The sequence below is a fragment of the Polistes fuscatus genome, unplaced genomic scaffold, assembly GCF_010416935.1.
Source record: "Polistes fuscatus isolate 324 unplaced genomic scaffold, CU_Pfus_HIC Scaffold42, whole genome shotgun sequence".
NCBI classification, from domain to species: Eukaryota; Metazoa; Arthropoda; class Insecta; order Hymenoptera; family Vespidae; genus Polistes; species Polistes fuscatus.
Window position 1 is genome coordinate 256,912 of NW_025113121.1, and position 22,300 is coordinate 279,211.

Consider the following 22,300-nt stretch of genomic DNA (forward strand, 5'->3'; position numbering starts at 1 on the left):
GGAAGCTGTCGCGACCGCGTCTCAAACCGATTCTAAAACATTATGACTTAGGCCAGTTTTTCACGTTAACCCGCGAGGTACAACGCCTCAATTACTCATGAGCGCGATGTGTCGCGTGAGAAGGGGGGACGGAACTTATAAGCAATGCCGCGCACTATTAGACACCTGCGCAGCAGCGCATTTTATAACCGAAGACGTCGCGAAGGAATTACGTTTACCAATCAGACCGTATTCAATTCCTATCAATGCCATTAATGATACACGAACTCGATCGACGGGTATTATCGAGATAACAATTCAATCCTTAGATAGTCGATATAAACGGAACCTTTCATTACTCATCGTACCCAAGATAGCCGACCAAGTTCCAAGCGAAGTCTTTCCTCGAGAACTTATTAAGATTCCAATCGATCGAAAATTAGCAGACCCTCAGTTTCACTTACCGCGACCAGTGGATATTTTGATAGGTTCCGGAGCCACGTTATCCCTTATGTCCGTTGGACAATTTCGTTTGTCACGCGCCCGCGGCGATCTAATACTTCAAAAGACGCAGTTAGGTTGGGTAGTCGTCGGCGGAATCGACTCGGAAGAATCAAAAGAAGAAACCGCACTGTTCGCGACCACAGAGTTGAGAGACCAATTAGAAAGGTTTTGGTTAATCGAGGACGCGATCGTGACACGAACGGAAGGAACACAGGAAGTAGAATGCGAAACCCATTATACTCAAAATACAAAACGCGACGAAACGGGACGATATATAGTGCGTTTACCATTCCGCGAAAAGGGACACGATTACAGCGAGCTGTATCATATAGCTTTACGCCGCTTCCACAACCTATGGAAAAAGTTGAACGCGAACCCGGAACTTCGGAAAGAGTATGAGCGCACCATGCAGGAATATTTAACATTAGGACACATGTCGCTTGTCGAGGACGACCCGACGGGCGGCTGTTATCTTCCCCACCACGCCGTTATTAAATCAACCAGCACAACGACGAAGGTTCGAGTCGTATTCGACGCTTTGCAAAGAATAGTCAGGGCATTTCCCTTAATAGTACATTGTTAGTCGGGCCTACGATACAGGACACATTAGTGGAACATTTACTGCGATTTCGTACATATCGATACGTGTTAACCGCGGATATAGAGAAAATGTATCGACAGATATGGATACATCCGGACGATCGGCAATATCAATGTATATTTTGGATACATAAGGATCGAATTCGTACGTTCGAGCTTAATACGATTACAGCGTCAGCACCCTTTCTCGCTATTCGGACCATAAAGCAACTAGCGAAGGATGAAAGCGTCAATTATCCCCTCGGAGCTGAGATTCTAAACCGAGATTTATACGTCGACGATCTCATCACGGGAACCGACGATGTAGAGACACTCGGAGAATACGAGACCAGACCATCGAGATATTAAAACGAGGCGGTTTTAACATACGGCAATGGGCTTCCAATTATAGGCCGATTCTCGATAAATTAGATATAAAAAAGGTTAACGTCGAATTCTTCTCCGGAGAAACATCGATCCTAAAGACACTCGGAATTTCATGGAATACACATCATGATCATTTGATCTATACAGTCGCGCCGATAGACTTCATGAGAAAATCACAAAACGTCGGATACTGTCGGAAATCGCGAAAATATATGACCAACTGGGATTATTAGGCCCCATTATCTTAACAGCTAAAATCTTGATCCAAGATTGCTGGAAAACTAAGGTCGAGTGGGACGAGTCGGTACCTAATGCATTGCATTCCTCCTGGACAAGGTTCGCGGAACAATTAAAATTAATTGACAATTTGACCATTGAAAGACGTTTGATCATTGATAATCACAATGAAGTACAAATCCACGGATTTTGCGATGCGAGTCAGGCGGGTTACGGTGGCAGTTTATACGTAAGATCGCGAGATCAAGTTGGTAACGTACACGTACGATTATTCTGCGCGAAGAGCCGCGTGGCTCCACTTAAGGACAAGACCATACCGCGATTAGAATTATGTGGAGCATTAACGCTTGCTCGACTATATAGAGAGATACGGGCATCTTGCGGAATAAGACCTAACAAGATAATCTTTTGGTCCGATTCCACGATTGTATTAGGTTGGTTAAGAAAGGATCCCAACACGTTGAAACAATTCACGGCGAATCGCGTACGCGAAATCCAGGAAATTTGTGTAGGGATCACGTGGCGGCACGTACGTACAGAAAACAATCCCGCGGACGCATTATCTCGCGGACGACTTCCACGCGAATTCATAAAAAACAATTCATGGTTTCATGGCCCTTCTTGGCTTCGCCGACCGGAACTTGAATGGCCAATTCAGACCGAAACAGAGACAGACGAACTACCCGAACTTAAAAAAATTCCATTATTGATGACACGGATCGAACCGGAGAGCATCTTTCGGCGATTCTCTAACTACACGCGATTATTAACCCTTTGCACTCCGCTGTCCCCTCTCAGGGGACATCGTAATTCTAGCATATCACTCGGATGTCCCCTCTCAGGGGACATTCAAGTTTATTAGTGATTACGGCGTATTGAGTTATTTCCGCGCAACTTTTTGAGACATACATCTTTCCCTGAAGTTTTCTCTTGAAATGGCACAAGCAATCGAATCAGAATATCGTAAAATTACTAACCGATATATACAAGAAATGTCGGCGGGTTTTGTGTTAGTCAAGAACATGAGACGCGGTCCGAGCACTTCTCGAAACCACTTGAGAAGAGCGATAAGGGTAGCAGGTAGAAGAAAGGTCGGTATGCGAAGATAGCATGCACTGTATAGTGTGATTTATATTTATAAATAAACAAGTCTAGATCTGGAGGAGAAGATTTTCAAAGCCGAGCTCAGTCTGGTTTGAAGCTTCGAGCAGTAGACACAGAGTAACGAGTGTGAAAATCGAAAAAGTGATTCTTTCTTAGTGAAAAATTGTTTGGTGAAAGCTATTTTGGTAAATATCATCTTGTGAATTAGTAAGAACAATAAGAAATTTTCAACCCATGTATTTATTCATATTTTTTATTAGAACAATGGCAAAGCGTCCAACCACGAGTGAGTCTCTAGAGACCAATAGTAGTGAAGATGACCTCCAGATAGACTTATATACCGAAATATTAGAAAGACTAACGGTAGAAGAAAATGACAGCAGTGGTAGTGATATCCTTCCACGAAGAAGGCGACGAAGAGTTCGTATAGATAGCGACAGCGATGAAAGTGAGGCAGAAGAAAACACACAGCAACAGGACAACGTATCGTCAGGTGAAGAGTGGGAGGATATTACTGAATCGGGCGTTCCCCCAGCCACAATAAATTTTGATCTACATGAAGAAACAGCCGGACCACAGATACCAACTAACACAAAAGAGCCCATAGACTACTTTAGACTATATTTTACTGAAGAATTAGTAGACAGCATTATAAAAGAAACGAACAATCATGCCAAAGAAGAAATTGCAAAGAAACAGCTTTCACGAAAATCAACTTGGCACAAGTGGTACGATATCACCAAAGAAGAATTTTTAGCCTTCATTGCCGTCATCCTGAATATGGGATTGATGCAGCTCCCAATTGCAGCTCAAATTGATATCAGTCCAATATCATTATAATACGTTACTTAGTTCTAATATTATAATAAGTTATACGAGGGTTTGTAAATGTTTGTTTCTCCTGTAAAGTGGCGCTGAGTAGCTGATAGCCAACGTCCAAAATCGGGCGGAGTGCAAAGGGTTAAGAATCACAGCTAGATGTAGAAGATGGGTCAAAACCAATTCATATCGGGGAGAAATTTCGACCGCGGAAATAATAGATACAGAACGACACGTACTCAGGCTCATACAAAATGAACAATTTCGCGCCGAAAAGGATAGATTAACTGAATCGGGGGGAGTAAAGGGCGCAAGACTCGCCGCGCTAAACCCAATCATTGATGAAACGGGCTTGATTCGAGTAGGAGGCCGATTAAAGAATGCGAACTTACCTTTCCAGGAGAAATGTCCAATATTATTACCATCGCACCACCACGTGACCGATCTCCTCATCCGGAAATTCCATGAACAAAATTTTCACGCCGGCATACAAACTACTCTCTACGCTATACGCCAACGATTTTGGCTTTTGGACGGTAAGAATCAAGTGCGAAAAATCGTACGTCATTGCGTACGTTGCATTCGATTCCGTGCATCTGGCATACAATACAAAATGGGCGATCTACCGAGATCTCGAGTCCAAGAAACCATCGCGTTTTCCCACACTGGAGTGGATTTCTTTGGTCCACTCTACGTGAAAGAAAAGAAATACCGAAATAAGGGTCGCGTGAAGGTATACGGGTGCATCTTCGTCTGCATGTGCATAAAGGCCGTGCATATCGAGTTAGTCAGCGACTTGACAACAGACGCTTTTCTGGCCGCCTTTCGACGCTTCACGGGGCGAAGAGCGATTCCATCGCACGTATATTCGGATAACGGTACCAATTTTGTCGGGGCGAACAACCAATTAAGGGAATTATACGCGTTAATCGAATCGGAAGAGTTCAAAACAAAGATCCATAATTACGCGACCGACCAAAGAATCTCGTGGCACTTCAACCCCCCATTATCACCTCATTTCGGAGGTCTATGGGAGGCCGCGGTTAAGTCATTCAAACACCATTTTAGACGGGTGGTAGGAGAAGCCTTATTTACCTATGAGGAACTGAACACATTCGCGATCGAAATCGAAGCCATATTAAATTCGAGACCTTTATGCCCTATTTCGTCAGATCCGAACGATGCGGCAGCTCTAACACCTGCACATTTTTTAGTAGGAAGACCTCTGAATATGCTACCAGAAGAAAACTACGAAAACACGCCGATAAATCGACTATCGTCATGGAAGAACATTACAAAGGTGCGACAAGACTTCTGGCGACGGTGGTACATCGAATATTTACGCGAGCTGCAGAAACGACAGAAATGGAATAATTCCCAATATAAACTGGAGAAGGACACAATAGTCATCCTCATCGATAAAAATCAACCCTGCATGAGGTGGCAATTGGGACGGATCATAGACGTCCATCCCGGAGAAGACGAAGTGGTTCGGGTAGTAACCATAAAAACTACTCACGGAAACAACAAGCGAAACGCGACAACCATCTGTCCTTTATTAAGTGATAGATGAATAGTTTAAATATACACGCTAGACGAAATATTAATACATAATGTAATTTGCAATGGATAAGCTTGTACGTACAAGATATACAAGATATACAAGATATACAAGATATATAAGTCGCCTGGCCAGCGACATTATAACGACGCTAAACGATCTACGACAAACCCATTGTAACCTAAATTAAGAAATTAACGTCATACCTACGTAGGTTAAGAATATTGTTGATAGGTACCCTCTCAACGGGGGGAGTATGTACGATCGGAATCGATCATAGCCGAAAATCGATTGTAACTAAAATACGAGATTTACTATGCGCCCACTAAATCGATAGAGAGTTACTAGTAACTAGCATCCATAACCCCACCACTCGACCGTCGAGTGAGAGCACCCTGCAGGGCTCATTACAAAAGACATTCGGTCTATTCCAACGCTGGACGCCTACGAGAACACTTGGAAACAAGATACCCGGAGACTACAAGCGAGAGGAATATTAGAGAGGCAAAGAATTCATCTGTTAAGACGAATACGTCTTACAGATATACCCGGTAATAGACGTAGAGGTGGTAACCCGGTAGTAGAAGTAGAGGCGATAATTAACGGTGAGAGATATAATTTCTATTTCTTTTAACGTGATTACCCATCCGGGTTAATCGTGACGAGAAGTGATCACGGACTATGTCCGTTATCCATCGTCGTCCATTGTACTGATAACAACAGGGTTTTTTGCCGCAAGGCCTTTTCCCTGACGAGCCAATAAAGCATTGCACTTATTGGCTCAACCACGTGTTTTATTTTATTCTAATTCACCTTTTCACCTCCTTATAATAAGCTTAATCCAATCGCCGGAGGACTCCGTGTTGGAGGAATTTTGGCAAATACATAAAATAAGTTTATTTTATTTATAAAAAAATATTTGTTTATCCTTTTGTGTAAAAAAATGTAAAATGCGATATAATACTTTGTATAAATCGTTTAAAAAGTACATTTTTAAAGAGCTCGATGAATTTTTATCATGAATCATCATCGATAATTTCGATGCCCGTTACTGCACATACGATCGACCGCGCGTGGTGATACGCGTCATTCGTTTGTTGAACGTTGCTGATGTTTCAATGTGGAAGCTTAAGTAGAGCGATGATGCAAATGGGTGAAGGTGATATTTATATATCACCATAATCGGAAGTAGAGGCGATAATTAACGCTTAATCCAATCGCCGGAGGACTCCATGTTGGAGGAATTTCGGCAAATACAGTACATTTAGAATTAGTAAGCGATTTGATGACCGAGACATTTTTGGCGGCGTTATGGAGATTTATGGCTTGCCGAGGAAAATGTTCTGATATATATTCTGATAATGCAGCAAATTTCGTGGGCGCCGCGAACGAAATACAAGATCTCATTTCGCGTAAGCTATCGGATGAGGGGATCAGGTGGCACTTCATCCCCCCTCGATCATCACACTTCGGAGGGATGTGGGAGGCGGCGGTGAAGTCTTTTAATATTGGTTGACTGATGAGAAGACTCAAAACGAAATGTGGTGCCCAGGTGGAGAAGGTTCATGGTGTAGTTGGCAGCAAACGCTAGCAAGAGACACATTATCTTCTTACACCCATGATTATCCAACTTTACCAGCTGATGTTGCTGAAGCTATATATCCAATTTATGAAGACCTTAGCAAAGTAAATAATTCGAAATGTGTGCTGGTGGATTTACATAAAACTATAATGAGAGTTATAATCAGTTAATATGGAAAATAACTCCAAAAATTGTTCCATGTGGCTCTTAAGTTGTTGAAATAGCAGCTTACATTGCAGAATCAAGCGAGAACCCAACCAAACACAACATTTGCGGTTAACATCGCGAGTGATACCAGCATAACTATCAATACCACCAATACAACCGAATGACCAGTTAAATTACGATGTATTGGAGTACCGAAATTCGACGGAGACCAGGAAAACGGCTCTCATCCAAAGATAGCTTCTCAACCTTCCTTTATAGACGCGCGAACCGATATGTACGATTTAGAGAAACACACGTATCTCCGAGAATCTCTGAGTAGCCGCGCGTTCGAAACGATCGAAATATATCCAGCAAACGAACTACTTGTAGATCGTAGAACGATCAGTTCACATTGACAGACATACAACGCTTAATAAATACAAGTACATCTGATCACTCATCCTGCTGCTTATGCTTGTAGATTCCAAAGACTCTGTTTGTCAAGGTAGATTTAAAGGGGAATTCGTTGTGATGTGCAGTTGGGTTTGCAAGTAGATAACTACTTGGTGTATTATTTTACCACCTATTGACCAGGAGGAATAACCCTAAAGTCTACAACCAGATTCGGAGGGATCTTCATCTCTTGAGAACTAACCCAAGTGTGTCAGAGTAACAATAACTATATAATGGGTTGTCCGGAAAGTTCGTGCCGATTTTCGGTAGGTAGCGCGAGAGACCTGACTGAATATATCACAATTATTAAAATCAAATGACATGTGTACATATTCTAAAAGAGATAGCTTCAGTTATATTTGGAAAAAAGTTTGGTTAAGATTCGTTAATTTTTATCAGTTTTGTACGCCTTAGAATATGGTGGCAAATAAAGTGCATTATAGGCATTTAATGCTTTTCTTTTTCCGAAAGAACAAAACTGCCACACAAGCGGCAAATAAGATATGCGCTGTTTATGGCGAGGATGCTGTAGCCGAAAGAACTGTGCAAAAGTGGTTTGCTCGGTTTAAAGCTGGAAATTTCGACCTGGAAGATCAAGAACTCCCAGGTAGGCCGTCCACCACAAACTAAGATATGATTAGAACAGAAATCGAGAACAACCCACGCTCGACATTACGTCAATTAGCAGGAATGCTAAGTCCATCAAAATCAACCATACACGATCATACCGTGAAGCTTGGTTATGTAAGCCGCCTTGATATATGGGTTCCGCACGATCTAACAGAGAAAAATCTGTTGGACCGCATCTCCATTTGCGACTTGCTTTACAAGCGCAACGAGAAGAAGAAGAAAAGGTCCTGGAGAAAGTGTGATGAACCACCTTTAGTCACCCCAAAAGCCGGTCTTCATCCGAAAAAGGTAATGCTTTGTATATGGTGGGATTGGAAAGAAGTCTTATATTATGAGCTTTTACCAAACGATAGATTCGGAAAAGTATTGTTCTCAACTTGATAAATTGAAGACAGCAATTGAACAAAAACGTTCAGAAATTGCGAATTGGAAGGGCGTCGTGTTTCATCACGACAATGCGCGACCGCATGTGTCTTTGAGGACTCAACAAAAATTGTTAGAGTTTCGTTGGGATGTCTTACCCCATCCACCGTATTTGCCAGACCTTGCGCCGTCGGATTTCCACCTTTTCCGGTCGTTACAAAATTCCTTTAATGGAAAAAATGTCGACTCTTCGGATGAGATCAAAACCCATTTGGATAAATTTTTTGCCGAGAAATCTGAGAGGTTCTGAAAGGACGGAATTCTCAAGCTACAGGAAAGATGGAGAAAGATTGTGAAGCAGAATAGTACCTATACAATTTAATTAATGTATATCAATATTTAAATGAGCTCCGTTTTATTTGTCCTAAAATATCATCACGAATTTTCTGTACAACCTATTATATTTCGAGAAGAATATTGTTTTTTCAGTATGGACCGCAAGGGTAAAAAGGACATTCCTCAAGCTGGGCCCTCCAAAGATTTAGCTGTGGCAGGAACCTCGAGAGATTATCCCAAACCAAAGAAGTCCACCTTTGATGCCCTTATCAAGGCTGGAATGATTAGAAAAGGCGACATCCCTCAGGATGTTTTTAGTAATATAGTTGGAGAACTAGGCGGAGAAGAAGATATTAAAACATAATTTCCTGTGCCACGACGATGAGGAAAGGAATCAAGTTGTATAGAAAGCTTGGTGTTAACATTCTGCTGGGGACGTCAATTGTAAACGCCTTGGTCGTTTACAAAATTGCGACAAAAAAAACTGTAAATATTAGACGATTCAGAGAACTGATTGCTGCAAGGTTACTAGGACTAAGTAAAGATTTAGCCGTCTCTTTGGTTCGACGAAATACGCATTTCATCGCAGTTCGCAGAAATAATTTCGGGAAAGGCCTTAAACGCGCATGTAAACGGTGTTAGGCACATAAAAGGCAAGAACAAGAACAATCAAAGGCACGAGTAAATCTCAGAAAACTTACTACTTTTTGTCCAAACTGCCCTGGTCAACCGAAACTTTGCAGTAAATGCTTCAATATTTTGCACTGTAAATAATTTTGTTAATAATCGATTTTTAAAAAAATTCAACGGTATTATTATCTCCTGTCAAATATTTACCTAAATATGTTCGGAAATCCTTTGGAAGGAGTCACGGAAGTAGGGGGGAAACGGCTCGATGGGAACTCTTGCTGTCACCCGAATACGGGTGACGTGTCCTGATAAGAACTTTAGCTGTCTCCCGAATACGAGTGACACGGCAGTCAACGTGTTAATGTTTTACAGTTTGGGGAAGGACCAGAGTCTACGCAGGGTAGACCCTGAGCCCCTCCAAACACTACGTCCTCTTTTTATTGAAGAAACAACCAGGCACTCCCACGAACCTGCTTTATGACCCGTTTGCGGTCGACCTGCCTCGACGCAGATTGGGCACCTGGGCTTACCAGGGCATTCCTTTGCCACGTGGCCTGGTTCCCCGCACACAAAGCAGACTCCTACCCTAGCAGCTTGAGCAGGACACGAAACCGCAACATGTCCCCTAGCTAGGCATCTGTGGAATCTAAGGGGTCTTGGCCTCAGTGCCAGGACACGAATGGAGGTAAAGTTGAAGATTATCCTCCTTCTTTAAAGAGCCGCCAGACATATTGCCGTTGGGTCAGTAACGGTGACCTCCCCAGACCGTCCTCTTCCAATTTTAATGTCTCCAACCTTAATGTTGTTCGGATCCACTCTCTGTTTGATCTCGAGCAGGGCACACCTGATAGATGTTATGGTCGCCGCTGGTTTGAGACCCACAAGCCTGATAAGACTGGTCCGCTGTAGTCTTGAAATTCTTGCCTCCGGCACTGCACGCCTCAGCGCTTTAGCAACCCTTTCTGCTTTCGCCTCTGCTTCTCTGACCCGGACCTGCCAGATAAAGGATCCATTAAGTCCGCGTCTACATTGCAGTCCACCTAACCCGATTTCTCTAAGGTTTATGGAATCTTTGGCCTTTGTTAAGATCGATAGATAGCCACCCTCCTCTTTGCAGGTAAGAGAGACAGCCGCAGCCTCCCGTGCCCTCCTGCGCTTATTCTTCCTCTTCTTGTTCTTCCTAGATGGGCCCACAGGAGCAGCACCGGCCGATGGGAATGCTCCTGCTGGCACATCTTGTCCGGCAGGCCTCTGATTTGCCCGTCTCTTACTCCTTCGGACCACCTTAACAAATTCTCCTTCTTGGCGCAAAGGTGTTATGGCCTATGAGGTTGCTGGAGGAGCAGATAGGGCCACGACCGGGGACCTGGAAACCGCCTCTGCATAAGATGTTCTGCCGCGTAGCTGCTGCTGTATGTCAGCGACAGCCCTGACAAGATGCCGGATCAGCTCCCTGTCACTCTTCTCGCCTTCCCGGGCCCGTTGGATCCGTCGTTGCACTCCTGCGTCGCCAGCCAGAGTTATACTCACTGGCGGGGTCTTATCAGCCCTCCCCGAGCTAGACGGAGGAGGGGGTAGCGCTTCTTTCCTTTTCTCTATTTGGAGACGGGCCACCTCATCTCTTAGCTGCCTATTCTGCTCGGCCATCAGCTTGTTCTCTGCTCAAAGCTGAGCGACGGCCTCCATGCATCGGTGTTCCGTCAGTCCCCCTGATCCAAAGAGGTCGTCCAACGTCTTCACAATCTTCAATACTTGGAGGAGGCAACGTTTCATCCTGCCCGACACCTCTCCTTTGAGGTTCGCTGACCTCATCCTGTCCGCCTCTGCCATTGTCATGGCTTTCCTCATCTTCTCCAGTGCCAGACTCCAGACTCTTCACCGAAGGAGTTCCAGCGGATAGACTCTCCTCCATTCCCGTAAGGTTCACAACCTCATCCTCAGACGAGGATGTATAGGTCAGGTGCCTCGGCCGCTTACACGTCCTGAATGAGGTGAAGGATTGCGTACCCGAAGGCAGTCCTTCCTCCGTCCCTCGCCGCGTCTCGCCACAACGGCCCTCCTTCCTTCCTGAGGCATTAGTCGGTCCACAGGTCAGGTCGCCTACCAGCGAACAACTTCCCGACGCATTAACCAGAGTCTGGGCCGGGTTGCCTAGCCTAGACTCCTGAAAGTTGCATGATGTCAATGGATAGTAGCCTCTCCTGCCACAACTAAACACCGCCGTTGTGTGGGTATCCCTCCCACACCGATTAGATACTGAGGTTGTGCCTTCCATATTTTCAAAAAATTTGATATTGGGCACATGTCCCCAGCAGAAAGAAAAGGAATAGATAAAAGTAGGAGAAAAGAAAAAAGTAGAGTAAGAGGGGACAGAAAGTATTAAAGAGAGATATAGCCAAACGGGAAACATTCAAACACCTTTCATACCATCCCTTTTAGTCGCCTTTTACGAAAAGCAAGGATTACTGTGGAAGTATTCTACTACCCCTTCCCTACCCACGGGGGGAACCCTTTTTTTTTTTTTTTTTTTTTTCGTCAGGGGGAAAAACATTCAAAAGGCCCCCTGGACCCGGTACCCAAAGAAGTGTCGGATTTTTACCGACTAAAAGACCCACCTGATACTAAAGCTAACATGAAAAGAGATAGGAAATGCGGATTCGTGATACGGACATATTTCACGCAAACTCTCCTATCCCTGGTTAGACTGGCCGGTTTTCCCATGCTCTCACCCATTCATACATAACATTCACACTCATACCCTAAAGACTACTGCGCACTCAACGGTCTCCCCGAAGTGCTTCTTAACTTACTTATAACTATATATACAAACCCAGCCATCCGTCAAATGACCCACTGGCTAGGTGCACGTACCCCATGCATCAGCATGTACAGACACACTTCAAGGGGAAGCGGCGCGCAAAACCAGGCCAGGCGCCGACAGAGCTGCCCGGTGACTCGCTCGAAGGGGGCCGCTCAGGAGCAGGCCTCTTATCCGGCCTCAATCGCATTCATCTTGCACTCTTATACCATTCTCTCTCTCTCTCTCTCTCTCTCTCTCACTGTCCTCTTTGGATTTCATCACTAGTCCTGAAAAGGACTGGAATGCAGCCTACGCCCCCGAGGTATTCAGAGAAACCCTGACTATCTCGTAAAGGGTGAGCTGCACCCCCCCCCCTAAATCACTCACCAGAGTGTCTCTCGCATCCATCCACGCCGGGCACTCGATCAGGGTCATCAACATCTGCCCCGCAGTGAAAACACTGCGGGGAATAAAACTTCCCTATTCTATGAAAGTACGCGGGAAAGCAGCTATGTCCAGTCATTAGCTGAGTGGCATGAAAGGTCGTTCCAATAGAGAACGGCCTTCAAACCCACTCCTCCAACCTATCGGCAATAGCAGCCCTCACGCACACCCCAGTAGCCCCCGTTGCACCTAAGAGTCCTAACTCTTCCTCTTTCCATGCAGCAATTGCCCTCTTCTTGGCAATAGCAAACAGCACGGCCTTCGTGTAAGGGGACACAGGTTCCTCTGCGTCCCTGACCGCTGCGTGAATATCTGACAGCTGCGAAGCTAGATGATCGAGGGGAATTATCCCCGCGACCATCATTGCCGCATGGAAGGACACCGTTTTATACGCGCAACACACCCTGATTGCTACCCTTCTTTGCAGGGCCCGAACAGCCCGCCTGACCCTCTGATCTTCCACAACAGCGCGCCACCACACCGGAGCACCATAAAGGAGCACGGAGTGGATCACGCTGCTATAGAGGCGTCGCTTCTTTTCCCTCGGTCCATGAAGGTTCGGAAGGAGCCTCCCAATCGACCGAAGGATACCCTCCGCTTTCGGAATCAAAGCCTCGAAGTGGGGCCTAAATGTCATTCCAGAATCTAATACTATGCCCAGGTATTTGACACTGGGCTTCACCGCGATACAAGCCCCCCTGAGTCTAATCACAGGGGGGGAGCAATCCTGCGTCTGCGGATGGCAGAGGCAGGGAAGGCCATTGCCTCCGTTTTGTGTGGTGCCACTTTAAGGCCCAACCCCTCAATCACACCAACAAGGACCTCTAGGCCCTGTTCCGCGGCTATTAGTGCCTGTGATAGGTCCCGCCCCGCTAAAAGGAGGGCCGTGTCATCTGCATAGCAGACAACCCGGGACCCTCCTGGCAGCGGGACTCGGAGGACACCATCATAAACAATATTTTATAGTGTGGGGCATAGGACCGAGCTCTGTAAAATCCCACACGTCACCAGTCTCATGTACACTCAGCCCTGCCTTCCGGTGAAGAGCAGCAGCCGGTCACGCAAATAGTCCTTGGTAATGTTTATCAGATAGGCGGGGAAATCACAAGCAACCATTGCGTCTACGATGATCTCCCAGGGAAGCGAGTTGAAGGCATTGCTGATGTCGAGGGACACCATAACGCCCACACGTCTCCTGTCCATGCACTCCTGAATATATCACTTTGTACTTATTATAGCCCAAATCGTCGAGCGTCCCAGCCGGAATCCATGCTGCGCTGGAGAAATTAAGTTCCTGGCATCAAGAAACTCGCTCACCCTGGAGACGATGACCCTCTCAAAAAGCTTCCACACCTCATCCAACAGACAGATTGGCCTATAGAAACTAAAAAGGCCAATTTACCCGTCCGGCTTCTTCTTGGGACCAAGGAACAACCTAGGACAAGCCTAGCCCTCTTCCATATCCTCGGGAAGATTCCCCTCTGCAGGCAAGTCGTAAAGCATTCAGCCAGTCCCAGGCTGCAGTGTGCGGCCGCTTTCTTGACCACAAGGCCCGGCACTCCATCTGGACCTGGGACTCTTCCTCCAGCGATCTTAGCTGCTGCCTTGGACACCTCCTCAGCCCTAATAATGGGGTCATCCCGCACAAGGGGGACACTCGGGGTCACCGACCGCACACCCTCGGGAAAGAGAGAACCCACTATCCGGTCTAAAAGAGCAGGGTCCAAGGCCTCCGTGACTAGTACGTCGCGAGCCCTGAGCTTTCCCATGACCAGCTTGTACGGCCTTCCCCACGGATCCTCCTCTATTGTAGCCACAAAGTCCCTCCAGGCAATGCCCTTAGCTCTTGCTCGCAACGTCGCGATATCATGCGACTACCATGGAACCGACTTTATTCTGTCCACCGTGTTCCTAACTTTTGGCATGGAAATCTGGCATGCCCTTACCAAAGTGTCCCGAACCCAGTGGACTTGTCCACGCACACAACCGCGGACACCACCGGCCGTACGTGACCACTCTCCAAATAAAAGAGCTGCGGTGAGAATGTCATCGTCCACAGGCCTCGCATCCTATTTAGGGAAACCACTGTTCCTCGAGCGCAAGTTTAGGAAATCTGTAGCCTCATGACAATACTTATAAGAGACATACAAATGGTCCAAAAGGGACTCAGCCTCATACAAACTCCAATCCGATAAGCGGACACCGGCAGCTGGCGAGCCCCACGTAAGGTCGATAACGCTCGACCCTTGCGGCCGAACGCACGTGGGGAGGCTAGCTTGGTTACCCAGGCTTAGGTTTAACCTATTGGCCCACATACAGAGCAACTCGCCCCTTATCCGGATCCAATCTAGGGAACCGGGCATTGAAGTCCCCAGCCACAAGTGATGGAAGGGCAGGGAATCTTCCTAAGAGCTCTTCGAGCTCATCAAGGAGTCTACAAAACATATCAATGTTCTCACTAGGAGGAAAGTAGAAAGAAACTACCAGCGAGTCCCCCTACTTAACGGCTACAAAGAAAGAAACCCGACGCACCAGGCTACAGGGTCTTTCACTTCTATTCACTAACACCGCAGAGAGGGGGGTCCCCCTGAGGGACGAGAACAATCTCTCGTCCCTGGGAGGAACCCACCACGGTTCTGAGATGATAGCAACGCTAGCACATGTCTCTACCATAAGTTGCGTTAGCAAGTCCTGGGCGCGTCGCGCATGATTTAAGTCAATTATTTTAATTTTAATTTTTAATTAATAAAGTCTAATTCTCTATCATCCCACTTCCTCAAACTATCCTTTTCTTTTCTCTTTTTAAATACCAGAATTTTTGTTTTTGCTTCGTTTAATATCATTTTCTTCCTTTTCAGATAATTTTTAAACCTTCTTAGCATACCTTTCAATTCTTCTTCTCTATCTGCTATCAATATAATATCGTCAGCATATGATACACTCCATACCTTCTCGTTCCCAACTCTACATCGTCCTTCTTGCCATTTTCTCATCTCCTCTTCTAAGACCGCCATATATATATTAAACAGAGTTGGACTTAACGGGCATTCTTGCCTTACCCCCTTTTCCGTCAAAAATTCCTCCACTTCTTCTTCTCCTACTTTGATTACATTTATTGTTTCTCTATATATGTCCATAATCCTCCTACTAAACTTAATCCCAACCCACATCTCCCTCAACCTCTCTTTTAATACTTCTCTGTCCACCCTGTCAAACGCCTCTTTAAGGACAACAAAACATGCAAAAACTTTTCCTTTCGGTTTACTTAGCTTATCATCTACTATATGTTTAATTGTATATATTGCTTCTATTACTCCTCTTTTCTCTCTAAAACAAAACTGGCTCTCCGCTAACTTACCCTGTATCTTCTTTTTCAACATTTCATTCAACATACTAGTATATATTTTATATGGTGTGCAAGTTAATGTTACTCCTCTGTAATTTTCTATAATATCTTTATCCCGTTTTTTATAAATCATGCACATTGTCCCTCTTCTCCGTTACTTCGGTATTTCCCCCTCTTTCCATATTTTCCTCAACACTCATTGTCTTCCACCGTCAATGTTTCGGGATCAACAACCCCCACAGCTTTCGATAGTACTTTGTCCGCAATGATGCTACAGTTCGTAGAAGGACCAGGACCTACGCTGGGCAGGTCCTGAGCCTCCCCGAACACTTTGTCAGGCCTTCTTAATGGAGGCAGAGTCGGGCACTTCCACGACCCCGTTCTATACCCTGTTTATTTCCGACCGGCCTCAATAGAGATCGGGCACCTTGGCTTATCAGGACATGTCTTCGCCACATGGCCTCGCTTCCTGCACAAAAATCAAACCCCAACCCTGGCAGCTGAAGCAGGACACGAAACAGCCACGTGTCCCCTTGCCAGGCATCTGTGGCATCTTAGGGGTTTTGGTCTGAGTGCCAGAACCCGAGCTGAGGTAAAGTTGACTGTAATCCTCTTTCTGTCGAGGGCAGCAAGGCACATCGCCGTGGGGGCAGTAACCGTGACCTCTCTAAGTCGTCTTCTGCCGAGCTGCATGTTCCCAACCCTTATATGGTTTGGGTCCACTCCCTGCTTAATCTGAAGCAGAGCGCATCTGATAGAGGTACTAGTGGCCCCTCCTTCCAGACCCACGAGTCTGATGGAGCTTGTCCGCTGGGGTCGCGAGATCTTAGCCTCCGGTACAGCACGCTTCAGCGCCTTAACGAACTTCTCAGCATTGGAGTCCTCCACCTTTTTTCGGACCTGCTAAATAAAAGAGCCATTTAGCCCTCTCCTACAAGGCAATCCCTGCATCCCTAATTTTTCAAGGTCTATTGTATTGTTAGCCTTGTTTAAGGCCGCGAGGTAACCCCCCTCTTCTTCACAGGTAAGGGAGAAAGCCGCCGCTTCTCGAGCCCTACTTCGCCTTTTTCTCCTGTTTCTACTCTTCTTTGAAGGTCTTGCAGGAGTATCGCCAGCAACTGAACGAGCTCCAATGGGCATTACCTGTCTGCCCGAGGTTGCCCGTCTTCTATCCCGGCGGACGACCTCTACAAATTCTCCTTGACTAGCCTGTGAAGAAGCAAGGGGTGCAGAAGGAACTCATGTTTGTGGCCCAGAGGCCACCTCCGAATAGGACATTGTCCTGAGCTGTTGCTGCATATCACAAACAGCTCTGACGAGGTATCTTAAAAGTTCTCCGTCCCCTTCACTACCTTCACTAGCCTGCGAATACTGCTGGTCAGCCCCTACTCAGCTAGACAGTTCCTTTCTTGCTGGCAGGGTCCTACCTACTTGCGCTGTACTAAGCGGCGTTGGAAGGAATTGCGCTACATTATTCTTCTCCTTCCTCATGAGCGCCATTTCCTCCAATAGCTGCCTATTCTGCTCTACAATTATCTTGTTCTCTGCCCTTAACTGAGCAACAGCCTCTGCGCAGTTGTGCTCTACCTGACCCCTCGCATCGAAGCGATCATTAAGGGTTTTAATGATATCAAAAACCTTAAGGTGGCAGCGCTTCATGCGGCCAGATACCTTGCCCTTAAGGTTGGCCGATCTAATCGTGTCAGCCTCTGCCGTGACCAAAGCCTCCTTACCTAGAACAAGGAGCCTACCGATCTCCAGACTCTCGATAGAAGGATCCTAGACCAGAACACCCCTATGCGGGCTAGTCAGATCTATTACTTCTCCCTCGGATAAGGAGGTATAAGTAAGCGGCCTCGCCCGGTTATACGTTCTTACTAAAGCGACGGCATCCGTCCCTAGAACCTTGACATGTTTCTTGCTGGTCTGAATAGGCCCCTCTTTGTACACTAACAAGGGGACCTTACACTAGGACCTCCACAGATCTTAACGAGCTTTGGTATATTAGTAGTATACTTTTAGGGTGTTATCGTTGTAAAGGATTTTTTCAAAATGCGCAGTCGTTTTTGAGAAAAAGGTTTTAAAGTTTTGACTTTTGTTGTATATACAGTGACTCTCAGAAATATTCGGACACCAGTGTATGGCAAGCTTTACGACTTAATATCTCAGTTATGTGAAAAGGAATCGTGTCCGTTACTTTTTCTAATAATAAGCGTTTTATTCATGTTACTAAAGACATATGATTAGTTTATAAAATTTACATACATTACATATATAATAGACATAAATAAAGGAAATAATGCAACATTTTCGGGTCACAAAAATATTCGGACACTATCAAAAATGACATCTTTGAAACAAAATTTAACATTATCCACCCCACTTTAATATTTTGTTGCATAACCATTTTGTTTTATGACGTGTCTTAATCGACTCGGCATATTAGAAATTATTTTTTTTACGTATTCTATGGATATGGATGACCATTCGTCTTGAAGCCTTATTTTTAACTCTTCTTTTGAGCGAATGGGCGTCCTGCGAATCCGTCGGTTCAATTCATCCCATAAGTTTTCTATGGGATTAAGGTCCGGCGACTGTGGAGGAGGATGAAGAACATTGCGGCAATTGTATAATAAAAACTCCTGTACAATACGTGCTTTATGCTTAGGATCATTATCCTGGTAAAATTTAAAGTCTTCTGAAATCCCCATTTTTTCCTCACTTTGTTTTAAATTGTTCTTCAAGAGGCTTAAGTAAGCATTCTTATCCATGATGCCATCGATAAAAACTAAATTTCCAACGCCGGAAGTCGACATGCAGCCCCAAACCATTACGCTGCTACCTCCGTGTTTCACCGTACCTCTCATATTGGCAGGCCGAAACTCTGTATTCTTCTTATTGTTTCTTATGCATTGTTCTATATTGTTTCTTATGCATGTGTCACATGTTCGACAAATAAGTTTTATATGTTTATGCATATTTTTAAAATAGTATTTTTGAGTTAATGTCAGATTTAACTGCTTGACTCCAATATGACTTTTATTGTGAACATTTTTTATCATTTAAATGCCCAAATTTTCCGAAACCCATATCTTTTCTTTGTTATTTAGAATTTTATAACAAATATTATTTTTTCTTACTAATTTATCCTCTTTTTTTATATTTAATTGTTTTTGATCTTTCAACAATTCCTCCATTGACAAGAAGTTTGCTATTTCTATAGCTGTTTCACTGCTCATGCTTTCATCTAACACTGGGTTTCTAGAAAAGCTATCTGCTTCTGCATTATTTTTTCCCGGGTTGTACTTTATTTCGAAATCAAAATTTGAGATGTAGTGTAATAACTCTAAAAGTTCAGGATCTTTACTCTTTTTTACATTAAAATTTTCCAGTGGTTTGTGGTCTGTAACAATCGTGAATTTGTTTCCTATAAGCTTGTATTGCCAATATAAGATACACTCTTTTATTGCCAGAATTTCCAAGAAAATAGCGCGTTTATATTCTTGTGATTTTGTTAATTTTTTTGAAAAGTAGAAGACTGGTTTTATAGAGTTGTCTTTTTGAGGTTGCTTTAAAATTGCTGCTACTCCTTTTTTAGATGCATCTGTAAAAATGTAAATAGGAAGTTTCGGGTCGAAAATTTTTAATATTGGTTCCGAGCAGAGGTAGTTTTTTATCTTCCTTAGACTGTCTTCACATTCTTGTGTCCATTCAAATTTTACATTTTTTCTGAGTAATTTATGCAGTGGTTCTAACTCTATTGAAGCTTGTGGTATATATTTTAAATAAAAATCTATCTTCCCCAGAAGTTGTCTAACATTTTTCTGATTTCGCGGTGTAGGAAAGTCTTTGATTGCTATTAAATTGTCATTTACGGGTTGTATCATATTTTCTTTGATTTCGTGTCCTAAATAGGTAATTGATTTTTTTGCGAAAGCGCATTTTTTCTTGTTTAACTTTAAACCCGCTTTTCCCATGGCAATAAGAACTTCGTTAATATGACGTACATGATCTGAATAATTTTCTGAGAAAATCAGAATATCATCAATATAATTCATCGCGAAAGATTCGAGATTATTTTTCGCTAAAACGTCGCTCAAAATTCTCTGAAAAATCGCTGGAGCAGACTTTAAACCAAAAGGCAAGCATTTCCATTGCCAATGCCCGTTTTGGGTAATAAACGCGGTTTTATATCTATCTTTTTCCCTAATCGGGATTGACCAGAAGGCCGAGTTTATATCCAGTTTTGAAAACAATTTGCAGTCTCGTACTCGCATTAACATATTATCAATCATTGGGAATGGATGGCATTCTGGTATGATAATTTTATTTAGTTCACTATAGTCTACGCACAATCGTGACTTTCTTCCTTCTTCTTTCTTTAAAACAAGAGTTACCGGAGCTGCGAAAGGACTAGTAGAGCGTTTAATTAAGCCTACTCTCAATAACGATTTTATTTGTAATTTTATTTCTTCGTTATCTGCGCTAGAGCATTTGTACGGCGTGCGCGCAATATATTTATTTACCGAAAGCTTTAGTGATGCCTCATAACCGTTTATTTTTCCTACTTCAAACTTATCTTCCGTGAACAACTCTTTTTGTTTATTTATTATCTCTTCAAACGAGCTTTCCTTGCTTATAATTATGTTTGTTGATATTGACTCTGTTTTCATATTCCCATTTAACCGATCTTTCTTTGTATTTTTTTGAAAAATTTTCAAATTTTCGTCCTGACAAAGTTTAAAATCTTTAATTGAATCTAGACCCAGCAAAATGTCATCCTGAAAAGAGTCACTTTTTACAATATAAAAACATATTGTCTTAGAAATACTCATGACTTTAGTTTCTAACTTTATTGAGCCTAACGTATTCGTAGTGCCTGCGAATGTACTAAGTTTATTTACCCCACTTATTTTTTGTTTAATTTTAAATTTACAACTGTATCGTAATTTATAATGGATACATTTGCTCCTGAGTCATATACCGCAGTGACTGGATTATTCTCGATGCATATTTTTAATCTAATAAGTGGGATCGCACTCCGTTTTTTGTCTTGTCCAAAACGCTACGCTCTCTTCCATACTAGTGTTATTTATTATTTTTATTTTGTCATTTCTCGTTTTTTCTTTATCTGATCGTTTTAGCCTACACACCTCTTCTGGATGATATCTGTTTGGAAAACCCTTTTTTATGCAGTAAGAGCAAGGTTTCCTATCTGATTTAATTTCTTCTGGAATTTTTGTTTTTCTTTTTTTTTCTATCTCTATAAGACCTTCTAAGTGATTTATGCGTGACATAAGGTTATCAATTGTATTCAATTCCTTCCTGGATATGTGCGGTAGTATTTTTTCTGGTAAGCCCGAAACGATTAGGTTTATTTGAGTATTTTCTAATATTTTCGGGTCTGTGCCTAAAAGTAGGTTTCTTTTTTTTAGCGCGTATTCTAATAGTGATCCGTTTAAATATCGAAAATCGTATGCATATTTTATTTCTGGCCACCCTATCACGGCAAAAGTATCTAGAAAGGAATTCTTCCAATGCTCCCATGGTCGTGTAATCTTATTAGTCTTCAGAAAACTTTGGAACCAGTCAAGGGCCGGACCCTCAAAAAAAAACGCAACGTCTCAGCGTAATTTTCTTCTCTACAATTTATGCGAGTGCACTCACTCACAAATTGATCTATAAATGTATCCGCGTTCTGATTTTTTCCAGAATATTTATCAAGAACCATGTTCTTTATTCGCGACGTGATATTTTCATACGGGAAGGTTTCAAGGTTATGGGGAGAAACGGAACTAGGATCAGCATATGCCCGACACTCATCCAAATAAATACCGTCGTAACATACGTTACCCTCTTCATCCAAGTAACGACTTTTGAGATCATCTATAAGAGAAATCCACACCTTCCGGAACTTTCCCCGTGTTTTTAAACTCTTGCCTATGTTTTTCCGATTTCGAAAAGGTCTCGATGTTTCTCTTTCGTTAAAAAATTTTCCGGGAATTCATAGGTAGTGTCCTCTCCTTCTAATTGAATCGTACGAACTCTCAAAATGGTAGTCTTAATGTCTAATGCCTCTGAGACAAAGCAGAATCTTGCTCGAACAACAGCCATTTTTTTTGTTGTTGATTTATAAGTAAATTTCTTTGTTTTGGTAGTGGTGGTAACTACGGTTTGAATAATTAGTACAACGGTTGATGCTAAGTTGAAACTGAATCAACAAAAATGTACAGCTTTCCTTTATTATGATTATAACTTAAATAATAAATAATAAACGTTATATAATATATAATAAACTTAAAATATTAAACTTAAATAATAAATGAATATCACAAAAATATCTCTACGAGTTTACTTCTCGTCTCACGTAGTTACGACTCTCAAGTGCCGCGGCCAGGC

At 43.4% G+C, this 22,300-nt stretch overlaps 5 protein-coding genes across 5 annotated transcripts; 4 read left to right on the top strand and 1 right to left on the bottom strand.

Moving 5' to 3' along the window:
* The first annotated feature begins 106 nt into the window (after positions 1-106).
* On the top strand, positions 107-2,548 carry LOC122521603. The gene is made up of 2 exons (XM_043642448.1): positions 107-1,061; positions 1,701-2,548. The coding sequence occupies exons 1-2, from the start codon at positions 107-109 to the stop codon at positions 2,546-2,548; spliced, it is 1,803 nt and encodes a 600-aa protein (XP_043498383.1).
* Positions 2,549-3,054: 506 nt separating this feature from the next.
* On the top strand, positions 3,055-3,630 carry LOC122521605 (piggyBac transposable element-derived protein 4-like). Its single transcript, XM_043642449.1, has one exon. It carries the CDS (start codon positions 3,055-3,057, stop codon positions 3,628-3,630), a length of 576 nt encoding a protein of 191 aa, XP_043498384.1.
* Positions 3,631-4,222: 592 nt separating this feature from the next.
* LOC122521606 lies at positions 4,223-5,182 on the top strand. The gene has a single exon (XM_043642450.1). It carries the CDS (start codon positions 4,223-4,225, stop codon positions 5,180-5,182), a length of 960 nt encoding a protein of 319 aa, XP_043498385.1.
* Positions 5,183-7,769: 2,587 nt separating this feature from the next.
* On the top strand, positions 7,770-9,045 carry LOC122521607 (histone-lysine N-methyltransferase SETMAR-like). Its single transcript, XM_043642451.1, has 4 exons — positions 7,770-7,959; positions 8,038-8,270; positions 8,374-8,648; positions 8,835-9,045. The coding sequence occupies exons 1-4, from the start codon at positions 7,770-7,772 to the stop codon at positions 9,043-9,045; spliced, it is 909 nt and encodes a 302-aa protein (XP_043498386.1).
* A 3,631-nt stretch (positions 9,046-12,676) lies between these two features.
* On the bottom strand, positions 12,677-13,192 carry LOC122521608. The gene has a single exon (XM_043642453.1). The coding sequence runs from the start codon at positions 13,190-13,192 to the stop codon at positions 12,677-12,679; it is 516 nt and encodes a 171-aa protein (XP_043498388.1).
* Positions 13,193-22,300: the final 9,108 nt, after the last annotated feature.